At 55.5% G+C, this 22,910-nt stretch overlaps 7 protein-coding genes across 7 annotated transcripts; 3 read left to right on the plus strand and 4 right to left on the minus strand.

Moving 5' to 3' along the window:
* Positions 1 to 1,535: 1,535 nt before the first annotated feature.
* On the plus strand, positions 1,536 to 4,283 carry J7T54_002100 (uncharacterized protein; the record flags this gene model as incomplete). The annotated part of the gene is made up of 1 exon (XM_051504704.1): positions 1,536 to 4,283. The coding sequence occupies one exon, from the start codon at positions 1,536 to 1,538 to the stop codon at positions 4,281 to 4,283; it is 2,748 nt and encodes a 915-aa protein (XP_051363797.1).
* A 726-nt stretch (positions 4,284 to 5,009) lies between these two features.
* On the plus strand, positions 5,010 to 5,492 carry J7T54_002101 (uncharacterized protein; the record flags this gene model as incomplete). The annotated part of the gene is made up of 3 exons (XM_051504705.1): positions 5,010 to 5,042; positions 5,092 to 5,215; positions 5,311 to 5,492. 3 exons carry the CDS (start codon positions 5,010 to 5,012, stop codon positions 5,490 to 5,492), a joined length of 339 nt encoding a protein of 112 aa, XP_051363798.1.
* Positions 5,493 to 5,576: 84 nt separating this feature from the next.
* On the minus strand, positions 5,577 to 6,678 carry J7T54_002102 (uncharacterized protein; the record flags this gene model as incomplete). Its single annotated transcript, XM_051504706.1, has 2 exons — positions 5,577 to 6,528; positions 6,593 to 6,678. 2 exons carry the CDS (start codon positions 6,676 to 6,678, stop codon positions 5,577 to 5,579), a joined length of 1,038 nt encoding a protein of 345 aa, XP_051363799.1.
* Positions 6,679 to 10,554: 3,876 nt separating this feature from the next.
* Positions 10,555 to 12,372, minus strand: J7T54_002104 (DNA polymerase subunit delta-like protein; the record flags this gene model as incomplete). The annotated part of the gene is made up of 5 exons (XM_051504708.1): positions 10,555 to 10,662; positions 10,759 to 10,949; positions 11,006 to 11,900; positions 11,963 to 12,272; positions 12,338 to 12,372. 5 exons carry the CDS (start codon positions 12,370 to 12,372, stop codon positions 10,555 to 10,557), a joined length of 1,539 nt encoding a protein of 512 aa, XP_051363800.1.
* Positions 12,373 to 12,775: 403 nt separating this feature from the next.
* J7T54_002105 (uncharacterized protein) lies at positions 12,776 to 13,639 on the plus strand (the record flags this gene model as incomplete). The annotated part of the gene is made up of 1 exon (XM_051504709.1): positions 12,776 to 13,639. One exon carries the CDS (start codon positions 12,776 to 12,778, stop codon positions 13,637 to 13,639), a length of 864 nt encoding a protein of 287 aa, XP_051363801.1.
* A 230-nt stretch (positions 13,640 to 13,869) lies between these two features.
* On the minus strand, positions 13,870 to 16,293 carry J7T54_002106 (Centromere protein I-like protein; the record flags this gene model as incomplete). Its single annotated transcript, XM_051504710.1, has 6 exons — positions 13,870 to 14,843; positions 14,896 to 15,013; positions 15,066 to 15,329; positions 15,380 to 15,550; positions 15,636 to 15,732; positions 15,785 to 16,293. The coding sequence occupies 6 exons, from the start codon at positions 16,291 to 16,293 to the stop codon at positions 13,870 to 13,872; spliced, it is 2,133 nt and encodes a 710-aa protein (XP_051363802.1).
* A 475-nt stretch (positions 16,294 to 16,768) lies between these two features.
* On the minus strand, positions 16,769 to 21,400 carry J7T54_002107 (Tuberous sclerosis 2 protein-like protein; the record flags this gene model as incomplete). Its single annotated transcript, XM_051504711.1, has 1 exon — positions 16,769 to 21,400. One exon carries the CDS (start codon positions 21,398 to 21,400, stop codon positions 16,769 to 16,771), a length of 4,632 nt encoding a protein of 1,543 aa, XP_051363803.1.
* Positions 21,401 to 22,910: the final 1,510 nt, after the last annotated feature.

The raw sequence follows: 22,910 nt of genomic DNA on the forward strand, positions 1-22,910 counted from the left end.
CTAGATTGTTTAATAGACACTGACAGTCCGCGTGGATCTCTGGCTGTCAGCCTGATCTTTCACTTGACGCTTCCGAAACAGATTGAGCTGGTGGCCCGTGACGGTGGCACTTTGCCGTTTCTGGGCTGGGAGGCAATCTCACAGTACTGAATCGTGGATGTACAAGTTATTGAACGATAATTAGACAGATCACGACCCACGAGTTGCCGCATTGGTCATGATAACTGTGCTGTTAGCTGGTGGTTCGCGCACATCCCCTCGACTGTCGAAAGCTACACGTCCGTGCGCGACACGGGGGGGGGGCGCTGACCAACTAGCATGCTAAGAAATTGAGATACTTGCTGTGCCATGAAACTTTGCCCTAAAGCCACGTACCGGCTCAGATAGGCGATACTCCATTTACGACTCTATACCCAGCGAACATGGCGTGCTTTTCTAACACACAGGGGTGCGCGAGTAATTTGTTGATCAGTAGACTTACGACAGTCGAGGGGATGCAGAGACGCAGATACGAGACTCTGCCGCGTCGTTGTATGCAAGGCAGATGTACCTCGCCCTCTTCCTCGCCCTCAACTCTTGGCGGGTGGTCGAGCCCCGTTGGCCGTCACGCTATTGACTGACCAGGCGACGGTGTTCTTCAGCTTGCGTGTGCGCGCGCGCGCGCACACAGCCTGACGGAACAGACAGACAGACAGACAGACAAAGTGGTCCAGTAAGCAAAGCTCAACTCTGAACGACCATCGACCAGGCACAAAGATTGTCACGCGCTGTACGCACGTACATGTTGTCAATGAGCATGGAGGGCGCGGGTCGAGGCAATCGCAGATCAGATCCGCCCTTTTTCTCCCCGAAAAGCAATCTGCACCATTATCTCGTACGGTATTAGAGAAGCGGTTAGCATGGGCGGGTCACATACGACCACCACACCCACCCATTAACGACAAGTCTCTTGGCTCTGCTCCTCTCCTCTCAGCCCAACGGCACACAAGGTGACAGTGGCCGTGACACTGACACACCACACATCCGCTCGAAGCCTCGAAGGCTGATCTCTACTCTCACCGCGTATCTGGTCACCCCACCCACTAACGACTAGTGAACCCCTGGGCCCTGGCCCTACCGGTAGACCCCTGATATGGATCTACGCCCCCCCGGCCATGTGGTCTTCGGCCCAGCCCTGAGCGATAATTAATTACACGTACGAGAAATGCATTATGCATCGTCGTGCACCGCACTGGCGCCTTGGTTTCCCGCCATGCTGACCTAGACCTGCATGGGAGGGCTCGTCTTGGCTCCAATCGCCGCAGTATGGATGTTGTCTGAGCTGAAGCTGAAGCTGGGAGCTGAGCATAGATTAACCATGCGAAAGACGCCGGGCGTCGTGCACCCGCTGAACAAGCCTTTTCGCTTCTCTTGTACTCCGAACTCTGCTCTTCTTTCACTCAAGTGTACACGGTCCTTCACCCGTGACGCGATTGCGTCATTCTAGTCATCTGGAATCCGCCTTGGCTGGTTGTCCAAACCCAACTAGTATCACAATGAAGACCTCGAGTCTGCTGGCTGTTCTCGGCCTGGCGAGCCAGGCTTTCGCCGATCCGACATGGCCCTCGAGCATCGACGAGCTGGAGGAGATTATGTTCCAGACCAAATCCTTCCGCTCCAGAAAGTTCGCAGACACCGTCGACCCCTGTAGCAACGAAGCCTCGGGACCCGGACGACAGAATGCGGCCGAATGGCTGCGCACCGCCTTCCACGACATGTCGACGGCCAACAGCTTTCTCAAGAGGGGCGGTCTGGATGGCTCGCTGCAGTATGAGTTGAACACGGGTGAGAACAAGGGCCCCGGTCTCAAGACGACCATGGAGTTCATGGCGCCTTTCATCTCAAGTAAGAGCAGTTTGTCCGACCTCGTGGCCATGGGCGTGTACACGTCAGTGCGCGCGTGCGGAGGCCCTGCTGTGCCCATTCGTGCTGGTAGGAAGGACGCCACCAGCCGAGGATCCATCGGGGTTCCCCAGCCGCAGAACTCGGTGCAGTCATTCAGAGATCAATTTACGCGCATGGGCTTTACAAACGAGGAGATGATTCAAGTCACCGCCTGTGGCCACACTCTCGGCGGTGTGCACTCGGAGCAATTTCCCGAGATTGTCACTCCTGGAACTGGCGTCGACGGCCAGATCTCGTTGGACGGCACCGTTGCGGTGTTTGACAACCGCGTGGTGACAGAGTACCTCGACGGAACGACGAAGAATCCTCTAGTCGTCGGGCCGAGTGTTCAGGTTGATCGTCACGCAGACTTCAAGGTGTACAACTCGGACGGCAATGTGACGGTGGAAGCATTGACGGACAATGATACGTTCAAAGAAGTGTGCAAGACGGTCTTGCAGAAGATGATCGACGTCGTTCCGGCGGGTGTCACACTGAGCGACCCTATCAAGCCGTACGAGGTGAAGCCTGTAGCGCTGCAGCTGACGCTCGTGGAGGGTGGTCGCGCCTTGTCGTTTACTGGCTACATCCGTGTCAGGACTACCGAGATTGGAGCTGATGCCATCGAGAACGTGGTCATCACTTACAAGAACCGCGAAGGAGAGTCGCAATGCGGCACCAACGGATGCACAATCACCACCACTGTGCAGGGCGTCAGCCAGGGCTTCGACGATACCTTTGCCTTCTTCCCCATTGAGGCGGAGATCTCAGCTTCGACAGGTGTTTCCTCTTTTGTCATCACGGTCAACTACGCAGATGGCACCAGTGAGGAGTTTGACAACAACGGCAATACCTACCCTCTGCAAGATGCTGTGCTGCTACAGATGCCGCAGAGCTGTGTCTTGGGCTCCTCTGGGGCCCTCACCGTCACAGCCGCTGTTCGCAATGATCGCGTCTCAGAGGGCGCCTCCATTGACGTCTCTTACAAGACCCCACAGACAAACAGCCCCGTGCCCAGGCTGATGAGTGCTTCTGTGGCCCTGACCGAGGGCGACTGCGCGGGCGAGTACACGTTGTTCACTGCTGACTGGGCCATCCCCGGAGGCAGTGCTTACGAAGCCCACATCGACGTGAAGAATGGCGACTACGTTGATGCCTTCAAGACCGCCGTCGACGTTGGCGGTACCTGCCGCCAGTTCGAGAACCCTGCCTCGTGCGGCGACAGCGGCGGCCCAAGCAGCTCGACGTCTGCGACTGTCAGCGAGACCCCCAGTGAATCGCCCAGCGCTGAGCCAACCACATCTTCCACCGCTGCCAGCACAACTACCGTCGCCAGAACAACTACCACATCCAGCGAGGAGGCGACGCCAACCGTACAACACCGTGAAGCTGTGGGCGGCTACCGCCTGGTTTCCTGCTGGCAAGACTATGAGAACGGCATCCGTGCCCTGAGCGGCCCTATGAACGTCCAGGACGACATGACTCTCGATTCGTGCATGTCCTTCTGCGATGGCTACGACTACTTCGGCACCGAATACAGCGTGGAGTGTTTCTGCGGCAACTCTCTCCATGACTCGTCCAAGGAGGCGCCCATGGATGACTGCGACATGCCCTGCGGTGGCGACGAGACGGAGTACTGCGGTTCAGGCAACCGTCTGGAGCTGTACTCTACCACCGCGACAAGAACGACCGCAACGCCGACGGCCACGCCGAGCCACGTCGAGACAGTGGGCGACTATGCGCTTGTCGGCTGCTGGACCGAGCTGCATGGCGGGAGGGCCCTGAGCCAGGCTTCCACCGCGAGCTCGGACATGACCAACCAGCAGTGCGCCGAGTACTGCGGTCAATACCGCTACTTTGGCACCGAGTACGGCCTCGAGTGCTACTGCGGCAGCCACGTGGCTACGGACACAGAGTCGGCACCGCTCGAGGACTGCGACAAACTCTGCGGCGGCGACGACTACGCCTTCTGCGGCGGCCCCTCGCGGCTGTCCCTGTACATGAACCCCGACATCCAAGGCGGCGAGCCCGAGCAGCCCCTGACCGTAGGCAACTACACGTTCGAAGGGTGTTACACCGATTCGTCCGCCTCGCGCGCACTGGACGAAAAGCGCACAGCGGGTAGCGAGATGACGAATGAGGTCTGCGCGGCGTTTTGCGAGGGCTTTGCGTACTTTGGCACCGAGTATGGCCAGGAGTGCTACTGCGGCAACGAGATCAAGGAGGATGCGCAGGAGAAGGATAGTGACGAGTGTATCATGGTCTGCAAGGGCAATGTGTTCGAGCTATGCGGCGATGGGAACCGCCTTTCGGTGTATAAGAGGAAGGAGGAGGAAATTCTGAGTAGCAGCGATGCATAATAGACTGGTCGGGGAGGGTTTGCGGTTTCCGGCATGAGTTTTTTCTTGTATGGCATTCTGGTCAGCACTTTTTAATCTAATTCATCGCCTACCTGTCAAGGCATTTCTTAACATAAGAGCCCGACCCAACTATGCGCTTTTGGACTTGGGCGAAGATCACTTTGTGCTTCATGTTCGGCCCAACCTGCAAGTAGCTACTGGTTCACCAAGCGCTCAGTCGCAGCAAGCATGCCCTCGCTATTTCCGAATTAGATATACTACAAAACGACTGGAATCTCTGCAATACTGTCGTGAGTTTGTGCCGAGTTAGATTCAAAGTTGAGACACTGCGACATGTCGAAAGCCACCAAAAGTGTATGAGTAACGGCTTAGCAACCATGGCACTAGACGCCGAATCAATACTCTTTGGCTCAACAAAACTGTTGCTTCCATATAACAGCACGACGGAAGACTTTCAAGGCAAAAATGACCGTAGGAAGGCCAGAAGAAACTTCTAGATGTACCTGGGACTCGAACCCAGAACCTTAGCTTATGGATCGAACCATAGGAGAGCTACGCGCTACCATTGCGCCAGCACACCAACTATGAGCTGAAACGTGACACGTTATTATTATATACCCCAATCATTGTGCCCACTATCTTTTACGCGTTCCAGACTACCTCGTCGCGTTTCATCTCACGTCAACCTCACTCACTTACTGTTCCTACCACCTTCAGCATCCTGAAATGGCTGACGATTCACACGAAGACGACCTCGAGGTATTCCCTATCAATTATCTATCATCGGATCAGAGACTAACGCCTGCAGCGTCTCAAGTCGGCGCTCTGGTATGCCGTGGGCCAAATCGTGGATGAGTTCTGTATGAGCCGCAACCGCAACGCGACGCCGCAATTCATCGGTGCCCTGACTGAGCTTGTCTGGACTCAGATCGGTACGTTCATGTGTCTGTCGGTGCTTGTGACTTTGTTTCTCGTCACGGACTCACACGCTGCAACCCTTTGTCTTCACTCACTAACGTACGGCCAGAAAATGTCGCCATCGACCTCGAATCCTTTAGCAACCACGCTGGTCGTACAACCGTCACCACCGACGACGTGCTTCTCCTCGCGAGGAAGAACCCCGATCTACAGACCATCATGGGCGAATTCGTCGAGACAAGAAAGGCAATGAGCGCTAGCACCAAGGGAAAGCAACGGGCAAAGAAGTGATCTAATCTTGACCTCCTTGGAGGACCCGACGGCTGAACGAGAAATGGCACCATACTTTCACATCAGTCTTCAATTGTTTCTTCGCTAAGCCAGTTTGACACTCGCTTCCTTCCCGTACGCTTCCGCATAGCCCGCCAACAACTCGAGCGTCACGCCGGCGCCACCGCAGACCTCGAGCACAATGTTCCTCGTCTTCCACTCGTCGTCACTGCAACCCTGGCCAAAGTGCTCCCGCAAATCGCCCTTGTACGCCACCGCCAAGGTCGCGCCGCACGAGACCTCGACGAGGAGACGTGCGTCGTCCGCGAAGCGAACAGAAGACATGGCCGCGTCCGCGTCGGAGACGACGACGCTCTTCATCCTGACCTCGCCTGCGAGGCCGCGCTCTGCCCAGCGCCATGTCTGAGCGGACACACGTGTCGCGCCCAGCGATTTCGCGATGCTCGTGATCGCAGGGATGCTAACGTGCTCGCCCGCGCGGACGCTGGCGTTTAGTGCATCTGCGCCAATGGTTTCCACCGCCAGCACATGGGGTCTCGGCCCTGACCACGATAGACTCTCGATACCCTGCATGATGCCGTTGACGAGACCGCCTCCACCGACGGAGCAGACGATGCCATGGATAGGGCCGTCAATCTGCTCCCTGAGCTCCGTGACAATGGACGATGCACCGTCCCAGATCTGCTGGTGGTCGAATGGCGGGACGTACACGCCGTTCTTGTCCTTTGGCATGAGCTCCTCCCTCAGGTAGCGATCAGCCTCGGACCACATGCTGCCGTGGATCTGCACCTCGACGCCCAGGGCGAGCAGCTTGTTCTTCATGAGAGGCGGGCTTGAGGTCGGCAGCACAATGGTGGCGGGACAGCCGAGCGATAGGGCAGCGGTGGCGCACGCGAGACCGGCGTTGCCGCCCGAGGAGCAGTAGAAGTGTGGTGTGGAGGGGGACGCAGCGGCCGCGCCGGTCATGAGGTTACCAATGCCGCGAGATTTGAAGGAGCCGGATGGCTGGAGATTATCGAGCTTGAGATAGACATTGCTGTCGGTGGTCAGTGACCATGGTCCGCAGGGGGATGTGACGGGTTCAGTGTGTTGAGACGTACCAGCCTGCGACGCGGGAGATTTCTGGTGAGAGGACGCAGGGCGTGCGCACCCAGGGCAGCTTTGCATCGGCAGGAAGCGAGCCCATTTCTGCTTGCTTTGTCGAGCTGGATGGCCCGGGGGACAGCCACACAAAGGGAGCGGGCGTTAAGAGATGATGTGGGGGATATGGCCGACGTTATGCGCTTATTAGAAACGGGTTCCGCAATCGCAGAGATGACCACGATGGAGAGTGCCTTGTGTAGTCGGTTTCGGCTGTGAGAAAATGAGCAGATGCGATTGTGTCTAGGCCAGGCAGACATGCATCAATTTAAAGATCCCAGATCCCTCGACACTTGTGAGGGTTTTGAGATAAACGCCTTTGCGATGACCGTGGTTCGACATGCCCCACAATCAGCACCATCGGTAGTTCCGACAGGTGTCGTGAGAAGCTTCTTGACTCTCGAGCGCGTCGTGTTCTCTTCGAGGGTATCGGCCACGTCTCTTGACTCTTTGATATCGTTATCATGAGACTGAGTAATTAAGCAACGTCCGCAATCGTCCTCGCCAGTATGTAGATCCGACAAGGACCAGGGGTACAGTGTGAAAAACACTATAATGGACTCGGGTTGAGCGCACTGTGCTCACCGACTACACTCACAATTTCTCTGCCTTCAAATCAAAGGCTTCCCAATGTCGTTCCTCTGCTCCGTTCGTCCGAACCGTGTTTAGATTGCATGGCTTCCCGCCGTCAATCTTCAAAGGTCGCACGAGATGGTTTGATCATTATATACAACAAGACACCACAGTCGAGGAGATGGGACGAAAACATTTCCGATTAGCCAGGATGACCAGGACAGAAGCCACGCTTGCTTGATTTTACAAGGCCATAACGATGCAAGCGCCTGTGTATTCTGCCTCGGGCGCAAGTAACGTCTCTCGGTCCCGACGTCCTGGGACGATTCCTGAGGAAGACACCATATATGCGCGCCCTTGCCTCTCATACTCGGGATACAGGCAGCTCCGATGGCTCCTTCCTCGGCATCTGAAGTTGTTCAATCTTTCTAGGAAGGCACGGTGGTTGCTACTTCCCTGTTACTCGCCAGTTCTGCCTACAAATTGATACAGTCTCTTCCCAAGTGAACTTCCTCCCCCTTCATCCCTTTCTTCTTCTCCCTCTCCCATCAACACCACCATGGTCACCAACGTGGGGGACCATGACAACGTTGCAGCCACCGTCTGCGAAACACTCGAGGTCTCGACTGAAGTTTCTTGCAACGACAAAGCCGACAAACCTGATGCAGCTCGCGGCGTTAGCCCCGGTAGTGAAGAATCCTCTCCACCATGCATCGAAGCGCACAAGGGTATTCCGTCAACTCCACGCCATTATGAATGTGACGAAGCCAACACATCTGGTGAACTCGAAGAGATCGACACAGAGGATATGGTTTGGTCAACCGGCCCGACTGAGAAGAGCCCGCCAGATCTGAGCACAGTACACTCCGACAGTGATATGCAGGTCGACACCATAGAGGCAACGCCTGACAACAACATCGAGGTAAGCGACAAGGTACTCCAAACGCCGGATGCGACTTGTGGCATCGCCAGAAGTGTCAATGATTCCGACAAAAACACTCTGCATGGAGATGTCGAAATGGATTGCGAACTCCCACAGGAACCTCTAACGCCCCCGCCCAGTGCCCCATTGGCGGGAAATCTTGAGGTTGCGGATGTAGCAATGTCATTCGACTTCACCCCTCAAAGTGAACGCCTGAGTACACTGCAATGTAAGTCTTGGCCCCTGGTTCAAAGACTTCCAAATCACGACTCACCGAAAAAGCCACTTACGAGCAACTGATGAACCCTCCTCGATCCTCAGACACAAACATTTCTGTAGGAATTGAACTGGACTTATCATCGGAAGACGAGGATGACCATGATACTACAATGGCTACCATGGCGACATTTCGACAACAGCGACTTGACCAAACGGCTGCGCAAGCCACTCGCGCAGCTATAGAAGATATGAATGGAGAAACAACGTTTGAGGCTGATAGACAAGCCATCAATGACGCTATGGAATCACAAGACGGCGAAGAGCAGGAAGCAATCACGACGACCACAACTAAACGTGACCGTCGAAAGGAACGCGGAAAGAACCGCCAGAAGCCTCGTCGACAACCCAGAGTCCAGAAGTTTCGAGCCAATGTCTTGCAAGAGCCACCCACGATCGACATCGCGACAAGACCTCGAAAGGAGCTTCCTGGCCGCGATGAGTTTGAAGCTGGCCGAACACAACTTGACTCACGGCATTACATCTGGGCTGAGCCGAACTATACGGACAGCCGAAGTAGCCGAGTGAGGAATAGAGGAGTCCCTATCTTGGATTTCCTGGACAATAGAAAGGATAAGGATGTCTTTCTCGGCCCTTACGACGAGCTGAGTCGCAGGCGCAGGCCGGTGGAAGAAAAATTCCCGAAGCCTCAACGACTAAAGAAGACCGAGAAAGCAAAGTCAAAGAGGAGGCGAGATACTCCGGAAGATGATGAGCTTGGCCGTGAGGCCAAGAAGCGAAAAGAAACACTCGACAAGAAGCTCGCGAAGAAGCGAGAAGTCAACGCAAAGTCAGCGCGAGAAATCAGGGAGCTAGAGAAACAAAAGCGCCAAAGCGAGCAAAATGAGCGGAATCGATTAAAGTCTCTCACCGCCCAGAAGATGTGGCCTCGGAGTATTGAAAGACTGCCGACCGAGGTCAGGCGCCGTATCCTACGCGAGCTCTTGGTTGCCGAGGAATTCATACTAGTCCACAGTTGCTGGACACGAATTTATGGCTCGCCGGCTACTCGTTCACGTTCTGGGCCTCTGACAATCTTACACCCCAGTATCTTACGGACTTGCAAGGCAATGTACTGGGAAGGCATCTCCGTCCTTTACGGAGACAACGAATTCCTTTATAAACTCCGAGATGCACAAGTCACTGCGCCAGCTGATATTGACATTACATGTGTCGTTCAGGATAACTCAGCCTCATTCGGCGACGAAGAGTCTGATCTCTCGCTGGATGAAGATGACTCTGACGCCGAGTACCAGGATGAGGAAGTGCAGCGAGCAGCAGTTTCGAGGCCGCAGCGACACCGCAGGAGAGACGAACCGAAGACGATCTTCTTCGACAAAATGTTCCCCTTGTTCAGAAGAATCCTCATTGAAGCCGAGAAGAATCGACATGGCGTCGACACAAAGGTCAGGATGACTGAGGCAATCAAGGCCTTCACAAACCCGCCACAGCCGATCAGGCGTGGCAAAGGCGATGTTCCAATCAGCCCTCTGGAGAAGGACAGAAAGCGCGTCGCAAACATCCGCACCTTGCGTATTCGAGTCTTCCCCTCCCTACAAAGAGAACCATCCACGGTCCCAGGCCAGCCTGGGAGCATAGAAGGCTACACCTTTTCTTCCTTCTTCAACGAAGACTGCTCCGTCTTCAAAGCGGCCAAGAGGCTTCTGCCCCAGCGGTTGATTCTCGACGTCATGTCAAAGTATCTGAATGACGCGAAAAAGAACAAGCGAATGACGATCGACATGCGCGCGCAGCGGATCACGCGCATGGTGAGAGACTCGGGGGTGGATATCTGGGCCAAGGATAGGGCGATGCAGCGCTCGCGTAAGAAAGCCTCTGGAAAGATCAGATCTCACCTGCAGCAGGTAGAGTCTGGCTTTGTGGCTCACTGCGCAAGCTTTGGGGCGTCTGTGGAGGATGAAGACGAGGATGATGAAGAGTTTTCCGACTTTGAATGAAAAAGAATGACATGAACGACTAGGTCAGAGGCGTCGGGCGGATAGGGCGCGATATCAAAGCAGAATCTACAAATAGCTCAGGTTTGGTGGGAAGGGGCGCGACAGACTGAAGATCTCGGGGGGTTCTTGCTTCAATACCCCTGAAATCATCAACAAGGCGTTTCATTGACTTTTAGCCAACGAGAATACGACATCACCCGAGGCCCTCGCTTGGATGGCGATGATGGTTGAGCAGGATCTCTAAGGGATTGGACATGAGATAAGCATCACGCTCCCCATATTTGCGAAGACTCAGGGGTATCTAAGGGTTCCAGATGTGATGCCATAGTCTCGGGTATCTCAATACGTTTTCGCTCTGATTGAATCTTCACCGCGCCATTATTTGCACTGTACTCACGTCCAATGTCTCGGTGTCTACAATGACAACCTCCTTTGAATGCGAAAACGAGGGGACTGTGATGAGCCGCACAGACTGGTCGTCGGGTCCATGAATGACGCGGGTGCCGAATTCAGGCTGGTTACCCACAAAGTACAGATGCGGACAGGTCTTGATGACAAAGGGATCGTCGTCCTGGAAAGGGTAGCTCCCTAGCGAGAAGAGTCAGTCATCTGTCTGTACGCACGTCTCGGATGGGAGCACTTACACAACGTGTCCGGTGCTGTGGGGGCACAGCAGCGCCAACGACACATGGCCTCCATCATGCTCAGCCGGTCCTCGCTCTCGACATACTTGAACACGTCGTCGACATTCTGCCCGCCCGTGCCCAGCATCCGCCAGCCATCAACCTCAGCCTCCCATGGGTTCGTCGTCGTGTCGAACCAGCCAGGCTCCTTTGACCCAGGAACTTGGGCGTACGCTCTCGCTGTGGGGAATATGGCTGCGTGGATGGGCTGTTGCGGATAACTGGCATTGGCAGGATCCTGGGCGCCCGGCATGAGGGTGACGGGGATCGTAGGCAAAAGCTCGCTGAGGAATTCGTCGAAGAGTTGTGACGGTAGGGCGTTGTACGCGCTTGCGTCGTAACCGTACTTCTTGGCACCTCTCTTCTCCGGCTGCTCATCGGCTTGCGCGGCGTCTATCGAGTCACCCGCTATGATGAGTCTGCTGATCTGGGAGACATCGGACTGCCCCTGTGGACCGAGGGCCTCGCCAAGCAGATACTCGAGCAGCAGGTTGAGCTCGAGGGCGTGCGAGGCGTCAGAAGCGGAGAATGACAGGCCCGAGACTATGGCGATTTTGCTGCCTGGGCTTTGTGATGAGTCGACCATCTCCTCGTCGTCGTCCTTCCGGACTGGTTTTGTGAGCTTCCAGCGCTCGGGCTGAGGTGGGAGGTTTGGAAGTTGGATATCGACTATCTCGAGTTCGCCGTTTGTGTTCTCCGTGCCCATGACCGCAATGATACACCCCGTCACGAGATCGACCGTCTTCAGCAGGTCGCCAGCCAGTCGAATTCGACCCGAGTCGTCCTCCAGCATGATCTCGTTCTCCTCTAGGTTGGAAAAGTACTTCTCGGGGACCACGGGCGCCGAGATCCATCGCTAGGGTCGGTCAGTACGTATCCAAGCTGCTGTCTGCAGGTGGCACGCGGGGCACGACTTACGTCTTTCGACACATCTTCCAGGATATCGGGCTTCAGGGGCATGGCCATGAACACTGTCCCGACCACCCAGCACAACTCGCCCTGCTTCACGTCCAGTACACGATCGACTCGCTTCGCCTCCTCGCCCGCGACCACCGTCCCGCTCCATTCGGCCTCTGCCACTTCTTCGACGGCCGGTCGGATTTTGGTGAGGCGCAGAAAGTACATGTCGCCATACTGCTGTTGGTATGACCGACCTTTGTCGAGCTTGTAGGTTGAGAGTGGCTTGTATGTTGATGCTGGCCGGGTATGGACGGTGTGTGCCGAGTTACTAGAAGCTGTTAGCGAGGGTGATTTGACATGGACACGAAAGGGCAAACTTGCGATGGCTGTGACAGTAGAGTGTCTGCCACGTCCTCGAGCTTGACCATCTTGGCTCGAATTTGCCCTGGTAATTTACGAGCGGTTCCTTGGACAGATGAGGCTAATGGCGAGGAAGCCTCCAAAGCTTCAACTTCAAGGCAGGGGGTGACTTTGTCGACGCGTTGACGCGTGCTGCCACATTTTGGCGTAAAGTGGCTGGGACCCACCCACATTGGCGGGGCGCACCTTCCCTAGGTGAACAGGGTTGAGAGCTTGACCCCACTAGCCCGTTTGCGGGAAAAATGGAGGGGCACCGCTCCATCCGTCAGTGTCCGACCTGCATAATGACTCGATGATTTCCATATTCACCCGTCTGTATATGTATCGACTGGCTTCGCACGCTTCCTACGCAGTCTTACAATCCTTACCTTACTCAATTAGCCTCTGACAATCGCCATAGAGACCCTCACCATGCCCAAGCCCGTCCAGCCCCCTCGTGTCGAGGTGAACAACCTCTCCTACACCTTTCCCGACTACTCGACGGGTGTCAGCAGCATCTCCCTCGACGTGCCGCCACGATCGCGAACCCTGCTTATCGGCGCCAATGGTGCTGGAAAGACGACTCTCCTTCGCCTGCTCGCAGGCAAACGTCTCGCGCCCGCCAAGACCATCTCCATCTGCGGCGTCGACCCCTTCCAGGACAGTCTCGAGGGCGTCACCTACCTGGGGCTCGAATGGGTTCTCAACCCCATCGTGAGGACGGACATTGGCGTCAATGAGCTGCTCAAGTCCGTGGGCGGCGATGCCTACCCCGAGAGGCGGGAGGAGCTGGTCGCTCTGCTGGACATTGACACCAACTGGCGCATGCACGCCGTCTCGGACGGCGAGCGTCGGCGTGTGCAGCTCGCCATGGGTCTCGTCCGTCCCTGGATAATCCTCCTCCTCGACGAGATCACGGTCGACCTCGACGTCCTGTCGCGCGCCGAGTTCCTCGACTGGCTGAAGCGCGAGACGGAGCTGCGCGAGTGCACGATTGTGTACGCCACGCACATCCTGGACAACCTCGCCGGCTGGCCCACGCATCTCGTGCACATGCACATGGGCACCATCAAGGAGTGGGACGAGGCGGACAAGATGCTTGCCACGGTCGATGCCACGGTCGGGACCACCGGCAACAGCCGTCTCGGCGAGCTGGTCATGGGATGGCTGAGGGAGGACCTCAAGGAGCGCGGCCCCCGCAGCCAGAGCCGGCATGGCACCGAGGGCAAGACCTACGGGTTTGGTGGCATGCAGCTCGGCGGCTACGGCGATGAGTCGAAGCAGTTCAAGAAATGAACAATCCCAGAAGGGGCGCGGGGGAAGAGGGCACGCAACTGCATTTGCAAGGCGTATCACGGAAGGGAGAAAAGGGACCTACAACTTCAACGGTACAAGGCGTTTTGGCGGGTCTCAACACTGCATATTGGGCGAGCGATCTTCAACATATAGGGATGAGGTACTGTCAACTTCGACAGGCTGAACAGTATCTAGGTAGCATCGAGGGAAAGCACAGTCAGGTTCGACATCTATTGTGACGACCTCTGAAGACTACTGCTCCTCTCGCCTGTCTTCCCGTCCATGAGGTTCTTGAGCACGGTCATGGTGCACTTGAGCAAGTCCGCTATCCCCGGCAGTCCCTTGTCAGACAGCGAATTCAGCACACTGACGCGATAATCCTGCCAACCCATGCTCAAGCCGCCCGACGTGGCCAGCTTTGCCAAGCTAGCCTGCGTGACCGGCCCAGCATGGCGTGTTGCCAGCGGTCGACCTCTGTCTAGCTCCGCGTCTTCCAATTCTCGGAATCTCTGTATGCTCTGAAAGCAGAGGGTTGGGGCGAGGGAGAGGCCACATATCGACTCGAGGCCAAAGTTTCGGTTGACTCGCGCCAGGTACGCTGACAGGGCGTCCACTGTAGGCGGAGGGAGCAGGCAACCGTGCGCGTTGGCCTCCGTGGAACTGAACGCACGTGTGCGCCACAGACAATTGCATATGTCCATAAGATAGCCATTGTACGTGTTGAGGTATGCGCGGTCGTACGGACCAGATTGCGTAGGATCGTCGGAGCGAGCGCGCTCCATAATGGCCGTCTCGAAACCCTGCTTGAAGCAGGAAAGCACATGGCAGAGCCGCGACGTGTCGGCCAAAGAGCCGCTGAAGAACAGCGAGTAGATGACGGGCGATGGTGGCATTTCGATCCGGAGGTGGCTGCGGAGCGAGCTGTGCGTGACCGTGCGGGCGAATTCTTCGTAGAAGTCGAGGACGTGGGAGCTGGTCGCGACAGTGGGTGAAGCTTGGAGCATGAGGGAGCTGATGGAGTTCATGTGACTGACGAGAGCCTGGATGGTCTTCTTGGCATGTTTTGGTATGACATCGCTCGAGAGCAGCAGTGACTTCCAGTGCTGTAGTATTTGAGTGTACAAGTCGACTAAGGAGGGTTGCAACTCGGGGCGATGAGTGCCCAATGCCGTCTCGAGGGGTCCGAACAAGTGTTGATAGAGTTCTGTCCCAGTCAGTGGTCGGCCACTCGCAGTCGTTGATGCATGCTGACCAACCATTGAATTCTTTGAGGGGCGTGAAGGCGAGGATGTCGAGAAGGACGTCGACTCGGCCTGTGCCTCCCCACACGGGGAAAAAGTGTGCGAAGAAGTTCAGCAGGATCGGCGGGATAGCCTAGTCAGATGTCAAAGGGTGCATTCCCAGAGCAAGAATCGAGTGCGTATACCTTGGTCTGTGTCACGAAATCTCGCACGACCTCCAGGAGCTCCCATAGTGTAGCCTCGTCAGCGGCGCCATGCATCACCTCTTGCAAAGCCGCCTGTAGCCAGTAGGCGACGCGCTGGTGCGCTTCGTCATGAGGTCTCAGGAGCAACAGCTTCTGAAGCAATGGATCGGCGAGGACTGCAACGAGCTGGTTGGGGAGCTCCAGCTTTTCGAGGCTGTCCGCCAGCCCCTTCGCAGTTTCAACTTCCTCGAGCGTCACCGAGTTCTGTTACTGTTGGCGATGGGGCCGAAACATTTCAGTGGGGGACGGCTTACCTCGCCTGCCAGAGAAGTATGCACGGCTGGGATGGCCTTGTCGGACCTTTCACGACCAAGCGGCTTGTTGACGCGGAAGCCGTCGCGCGTGATGGTCGCAGTGTCTACTGATCGATGCAGATGCGCATCCTGAACCTCGTTCAAGTGTTCCCGCCACGACGTATCAGGGTGCTTCCACAGACCGTCAGCGCAAGCTCCAGTACCAGTCTCCGGACGATGTAGTTGGTACCTTGAACGCGGAGGCTCTGCCCCGTACCGCTTCTCCTACGATGACCTCGGGATAGTAGTCTTTGTACACGCGCAGCAATCCGATGAGGCTGGGGTCGTTGCCTGCCTTGCGCGCCAGGTCAAGGCTAGAAGACCTAGTTTAGTGAGAATCACGTAGAGATGGCCGCTGTGACGTACAGGGCCTGTATCCGGAAAGGCTTCACATGTTTGCGTCGCGTGATGAGTGCGAGAAGGTGGGCAAGCTGCGGTCTTGTTGCCGCGGTATCGAGCAACGAGAACAAGACATGGTAGCTTTGTGAAAGAACCTGAGGGGTCTCCAGGGTGCGGTACACCAGGATGAGCCACCGTACGAGCGCAGCCTGTATATTGAGAGAGGCCTTGAACCGCCCTTGCCCTAGACAAGCGATGATCCTGATCACAACGTGGCGTGAGACTTTGGTGGCAGGGTAGAGGTTGCGTACGAGAACGTTCAGACTTCCCTGGTCGAGATGGCTCGGCCGCGTGATAAGATCGATGAGCTTGTCCAAGGCATCAGGTAGTACGCCCCGTCCGTAGGCTGCTGAATTGAGACGCGCAACAGTGGGCTTGATGTCTGTGAGGCGCGCCTTGGGTGTCAGTTTGGCGGCATCCACGACATCTTGGATTAATCGATTGAGCTCCTCGTCGACGGCGCTATCTTCCATCATGGCCTGTTCGACAAGGATGTATTATTGAGAGTGGTGGCGCTGTGAGTAATGAATGGCTGCAAGTATCACAGACGCGTTGATGATCATCCCAGTTGAGGTGAGTTAATGTGGGTCCATCAACATCAACAATACGACGTCGCAAAGGACATGTGAGAAACTCTGTGGTCATTCTGTGGCAAGGACAGACGCATTGTGTAGTAAGTTATTTCCTTTGTCATTTCAGGGTCTGCCCCGTCAATATGTACGGCTAGCCTCGTCACATTGCTACTCTAGATGCGCGGTATGGTATATTCGAGTGACGATGGATCATGCGGTGGTCAAACAAGAAACAAAAGACTTTTGGCTTTTCCATGACATGCCGTACTCATAAAACTCTCCCTGGTACGCCATTTGTGCTTCGCGTCCGGGATATCACAAAGCAAGGAGAAGAAACATAAATCAAGATCGTCGTACACATCGCCACGTCGTAACTTCATCATGTCCATTTTGAAAAGTCGACCGCATCAGCGTTCAAGTCAGAGCCTGACAGTTGCTGCGCCGCGCCGCTCGGGCTGTTGCCCATCTCGGTGTCGGCTGTGGTCGCCGAGCCAGAGAGCATCGACGACCTATGAGACGTCTGCTCACTGGTGTTCGTAAAGAAGGTGGCCACGCTTGTTCGGCGGAGACTGGTAAAACTGTCGCGCACGCTGCTGCTGGGTCGTGAGCTGTCCGCGATCTGTTGCGCCTGTAGTTGCGGATACTGCTGTGCTGCACCACTGCCGCCGCCAGACGCATTGGGGGGCGGCGAGGGCGATAGATGGTGCGCGCTGTGCGAGTGAATCGCCGCTTTCGGGGCGTACCTTTCGCGCAGTCGTTTGATTTCACGAAGACGGGCCCGCCATGAACTGACATGTTCCCCACCGCGGGCTTGCCAAATGAGCGAGAAGACGGAGGCGTTCAAGGCTACAAGACGGATGAAATCGGGCAGCGCCTTGAGAGACACCATCTTCACCTCCGAGGCTGGCGAAATCTCGGGGAAGCCAGGCTTGCTCATGACCTGGACTCGGTAAAAGGGCTGCTCCTTTCGCTCTGCCCGTCGAGCTTCTCGCGCAGCGATGAAAGAAGCCCTGGATGCTGGCGTGATCACAATGTTGACGTAGTTGAACTGGCTTGGGAAGGTATCAAACTTGAAGGGTAGCCCAGAATCGTTGTAAATGATGTTGACAAAGTCGTTGCCAATGTGGCGCTTCTTCATGGACAGCTGGGGGTCGTTCTGCAGGTTTGTGGGCATCTGCGTCGTGACGTGAAAGACAATCTCGGTCAGGCGGTCGCGCCACGCATAGGCGTATTCGCCGTCCATGTCCATCTCGCGATCCAACCCTTGAGTGTTGAATTTCGCGCCCTTGAGCTTGACCAGCGTGCCGAGTTGGTTGAGGAACTCGTGATAGTCGCTGCTGCCCGAAACATTGGACAGAATCTCCACCTCGTCCGTCTGGCCCTCGCCGATGTAGATGACGCCAATTTTGTGGCCATCCACAGTTGGGTTGCGGTCCATGACCCTGAGCATTCGATCGGTAGCCTCGTCGTCGGGCAAGATGATGGGGCGCGCGACGTCGCAGGACTGGGGGATGGAAGACATGAGCTGGATCATGAGATGGCTGGGGAGCACCACGTTGGTCGGCACCTGCCCATCTCTACCAAATTCAGGCTGGTTGCCGGTCTGGTGCAATGGCGCAGGCCGCAATGCCTCACGTACCATGTACGTCGAAGTTCCTGACGGCTGCCGCTTGGTCACCTCGGCCCATCCGGTTCGTGTGGACTGCTTGATGGCAACAATGCTGTTGCCAACCAGCCATCGCTTGGTGACCAGTTCCCCCATACGCTGCGAGGTGAATTTGTGATCTTCCCCCGACTCATTAATGTCTGCGTACGTCACTCGTTGCATAAAGTCAATGGCGATCAGCGCCTGCTCCTCTGACATGGTTCCGGAGCCATCGACATCATTGAATAGCTTTCGTGCAATGGCCCCGACATGCGTTGCCCGGTCAGGGAGCTTCAACGCGAGAAACCAAAAGAGAATGACGTGGTACCCGAGCGCATACACATATTGGGGCAAGTCATCAGCGGCATTCGGGTGACCAAGATCAACACTTGGACCAGAGCCACCAGCTGGTGTCGTGGGTTCACTCGACGCCGGTGCTTTTGTCGCGCGTCGCTTGTCTCTAGCAGACTCGAGGTATCGAAAGCAAATACCGAAAACCGTTCGATACTCATCTTCCCGAAAGTTGACATAAACGTCGTGGAGTTTGCTCAGACACGCCAGAAACTCGAGGATATGGATGGACACATGGGGCTGTGTGATGATGGCCGCCATCTGGTTGAGCATCTGTCCCAAACTCTTGCTGACTGACAGCGGAAGCTCGTGGCAGCATATAGTGAGACCATGAATGCAGCATGGGGCCGTGCGTTCCCACGCTGAAATGCCGTGAACGAACGTCTTGACAATGTCATCCTCCTCGCTCTTCTTGAAGTTGTCGTGGTAGCTGAGGATCATTGTGAGACTGTGGAAGAGGCAAATCGCCACATCTGCCCGACGCAGGCCGGACGTGTTTGGTGGCTCGTTGAAGCTGTTGGACCTCACCTGCTCACAGATGTGTTTCCGCAAATCTTGCATCTGCCTCAATGCATCCTTGAACACCGCGTGGTTGCTGAGTTGCGAAGGTAAGTGGACGAGAACGAAGCTATAGATCTCCCAGTCGCTGCCTCTCAGCATGGCCAAGACGCATTCAAGCCAGGCTGGCATGTCTAGAACATAGGTGCTCGTGTTCTGATCGTCATCGCTCTCGTCCTCACCCTCTCCGCCAGCTTTGTGAGATACGAGGAACTGACTGATCAGTTTTGGAATATCACCAGGGATGGCGTCGGGGTCGGGGAGCGCCCACAACTGACGGTAGCTACTAGCAGTGGACTTCAAGTTGCTTCCATGCTTGGTCTTATCCGATACTTGACCTTGGCTGAACGATATACCCCTGGAGGATCGGGTGAGCCCTCCATGATCGCTGCGTGACGTCCGCAACGTGCCGGCGGCTTCGATAGCTTGCTTCTTGGCTAAAGATGCTTCCGTACGGCAGAGGGTTGGTGCCAGAAAGTTGGTCTCGAGCTCCTTAGTGAGGTAGATCTTGTTTGCCCAGTCAGCCCTTATGCGAAACAGCAACTTCATGGCTGTGAGTCGAGCATCTTGTTCGGATTGCGGAGATCTCGCAATCTGCAAGAGCGCGTTGTACAGCTTCTGGCTCTTGACACCGTCCGAATTCATTACGGCTACGAACATTTGAACATAGCCTTTCGTAACAACATTCGACGGCGACTGGCCCGGCAATGGGTGTGACTTGTCGCGCTCACCAAAGGCAACGCCACCCATAACGGGCGGGGAGATGGGTGACTGCAACCGGTCATTATCCACCACCCCTCGCAAGGCCCCAAGAACGTGGTCGAACAGGTCTTCCTCACACGACGAGACAATGGACACCATGAGCGAGATCACAGCTTCCAGGACGAGAACATCGGATTCTTCTGTGACCTCTTTGAGCACACTCTTGGCCAATTTAGGTACTGAATCCCGCTCCGCATCCTCAGCAATGAGATCGAGAATCTCGTAGGCATCCATGATAGTCCTGAGCGCCTTGAGTCTGGTTTCTGACGATCGTTCGCGGTTGCCGAAGAATGCCACGAGGACAAGGTCCAGATTGTCTTCCCACTCGAGGTCGGCCGGCGAGCAACACCGGAACTCTTGGAAGTAGTCAAGCACAGCACAAGCAGTGGAGTCGGGCAGTAATGAGTGAACGCTGACGAAGAATCTGATAATGGTTTGCCGGGGCAGATAGTCTTTGGTCTTCTGTGTAATCACCTCCTCAAGCCGAGTCACTAGTTGCACCAACTCCAACATAACAGGGTCTTCTGACAGGTCTGCAGCAAGATAGCTGCGACTTCGGGTCTTCTCGGGGCCAACGTTGGTCTTTTGTGCGCATTGCGTCGCAACCGCGAGCACAGACGACCAGTCCTCGTCCACGACTAGATGATGCAGTCCACCAGCAACATCCTCGAACAAGGAGTTGACAACCTGTAGTAACGCGAGATATACTTTTGAAGAATTCGTAGCCTCCACAGCTGCCGATAAGCCATCTGCCAGCAGCGCGTAGGGCACAGCAGGATAGCCCTCTTCAGAGCTCTTGGAAAGCAGGTTCCGCAACACGGCCAATGCGCCCCTAATCTCGCGAGTCATATCTCTGTCCTTAGACGACTCGGGTGTCAAGCCTCGCAGCACGTCCAGCAGGATACGGACCGTGGCTTGGCCATTGTGGGATTTGAAGAAGTTGGACAGCGTGCGCCACGCATCTTTCTGTAGAGCGGGGACAAGACAGTAGATGGAGCTCAGGACCTGCACACATCCCTTCAACTTGTCGTTGGGAATCGAGCCAAAGGTGACAATAGCATCGAGCACCGAAATGCACATTCGTAGGTCGTCCTCCACGCTGGTGCTCATACAGATGTCTAGCAAGCCGTCAATCATGCGTGCCAGGGATACATCGTCTGCATTCTTGAAGCTGAACTTGATGACGTCCATGATGAACGCAAAGAGCTGGGCAAAGTTTTTCTCCTCGCCCAGAACCGCGGTCCTATTTCTGGTAGAAGAGCGACTGCCCCGCGCTGTCGACGAGGCATCTCGACGGGCGTTTCGTACCGCTTCATAGGCTTCCGAAAGCCATCTCGTCAGGAGAGGCAACAGGTCGTAGTCAAACCCATCCAATACGCGTCCACTCTGAGTCAGGTCGACTAGTGCCGCAAGCTGAAGGTGGAAGTCCTCAGAGCTGGCTGGAGCAGCCAGTGTCTGGAAGTACTCCTTGCGCTCCAGGTCGGTCGATGACCCATGCTTGACGCACTCTGTCAAGAGCTCCCATCCCGCTATACGTGCTGCAGGCGGCTTCGTCGGCTCAATAAGGTCCTTGGCGGCGTACCAAATGTCTAGGACAGGATGTAGTGGGTATTCGGATATGGCGTACTTGAGGGTGTGGGCCGCAGCAATGCGCTCATTGGGAGCACCGTTCTTTAGAAGCTCAAAGGAGTCCATGGCGTGATTCGGCCCTCGTGACGAGTTGTTGGTTGAGATGGCATGGACCGTATCCGCCACTGGCAAGGCAACGGAGGAAGATGAGGACGATAGTGGCAGGGAGCGATTCGACTTGGATGAAGTCAAGCCGCGAAACACATTGGCCAGAGCCCCGGAGCGTGATGTATCGGGCGAAGAGGGTTCATCTCCGCCTGGAGGTGACATGTGCTCGGACTCTGCCGTGTATCGAGAGAAGACAAGACGAAGACCGACGCATCCACCCAACACAAGAGGATGTTATAATGTTGCGAGGATTCGGGAAAATGTCCGAGGTCTTCCCACCATGAGCTTGTATTTACTTGGACCTCTTATAGTTCTCAAAGCGACCGAGTTTCCTCGCTGAAGTTGGGACGTGTGCGACTTGCGATGTAGGGAGTTTGCTTCTCGTTGTCGATATGTTCAAATGCGGCAGACTAGGGATTCTATTCGCTCGCACCCAGGGGCCGGATTTGGTGGGTTCGCTTAGTATATCGATTACATTGGGTTTCGAACGAGGTGTTCAGCAGGGCGCGACAGTCTAAAGTGTCTTCAGTGCAAACGTTAGAATGGGTTTCTTTGAGAATGAAGTTGGTTGGCAAAAGTATGGACAAAGTGAAGGAAGGATCGGGGCAGGTGACGGGCGTATCGAAACCATTGCGGCTAGCGAGGGTGCAGACAACGCCAAATGGGGTTTAGCCTTGCCGAGACATGTCTCGAGCAGCTCCAGCTGAGAGTATTGCGCAGAGCAAAAGCCAGCTGAAAGAGAGGCACGTCCATCTTCTCTCGCTGTTTCCTTGAAATATCTCGTTTTGACGATTTGTACTAGGCTTGACTGTTGTGGCACACACGCTCATGGATTACGATACTCGAGCCTAGACAATCCATTTGTGAACGAGGTGAGGCGCCTGTCACCCCACCACACAGCCTCGTCTTGATCCCAGCAGTCGTTCAGTCACGCGCGTCACTGTGCTCGACAGGATGAACAGAAAACCAAAGACCGTCATGATGCTAGTAGAGGGAAAGGGTGTATATGCCCCAAGAAAGCCAATCACCAGTCTCTGGATGACGACGTTGAACCTCAACGTCAGTGAATGAAAGTCACAAATACTCCCTTCGTACCTTATGGTACCTAGCTTGGAGCTCTTATCGATAGAGCTGCAGACAATAAAAGACAGCACATGGGCCGATCTACAGCTTAATTTTCAAAACTGATCAACACATGACGTGGCATAGTACCAGATCATGCCTATCGGGAAATCACGAGCGATGCCATGTGCAGCTCATAGTTCCTCAAAGTATCTTGGACTTTCTTAGGCTGGCGACGAGGCATGCTCAGCGCCAAATCTGATACCATCCAGATGACTTGACAAAACTGTCTGCTACAGCGCCACTGCACAAGTTCATGGTCCCTGCTGGATGCCGGCCGTTGGCGACCCACCCTCCAACTGCAGTGCAGTGCTCAGGCTCGAGACATGGACTGGAGCTTCCAAGT

Source organism: Emericellopsis cladophorae (genome assembly GCF_022114955.1).
Source record: "Emericellopsis cladophorae strain MUM 19.33 chromosome Unknown NODE_10_length_638493_cov_120_236322, whole genome shotgun sequence".
Classification (NCBI taxonomy): Eukaryota; Fungi; Ascomycota; class Sordariomycetes; order Hypocreales; family Bionectriaceae; genus Emericellopsis; species Emericellopsis cladophorae.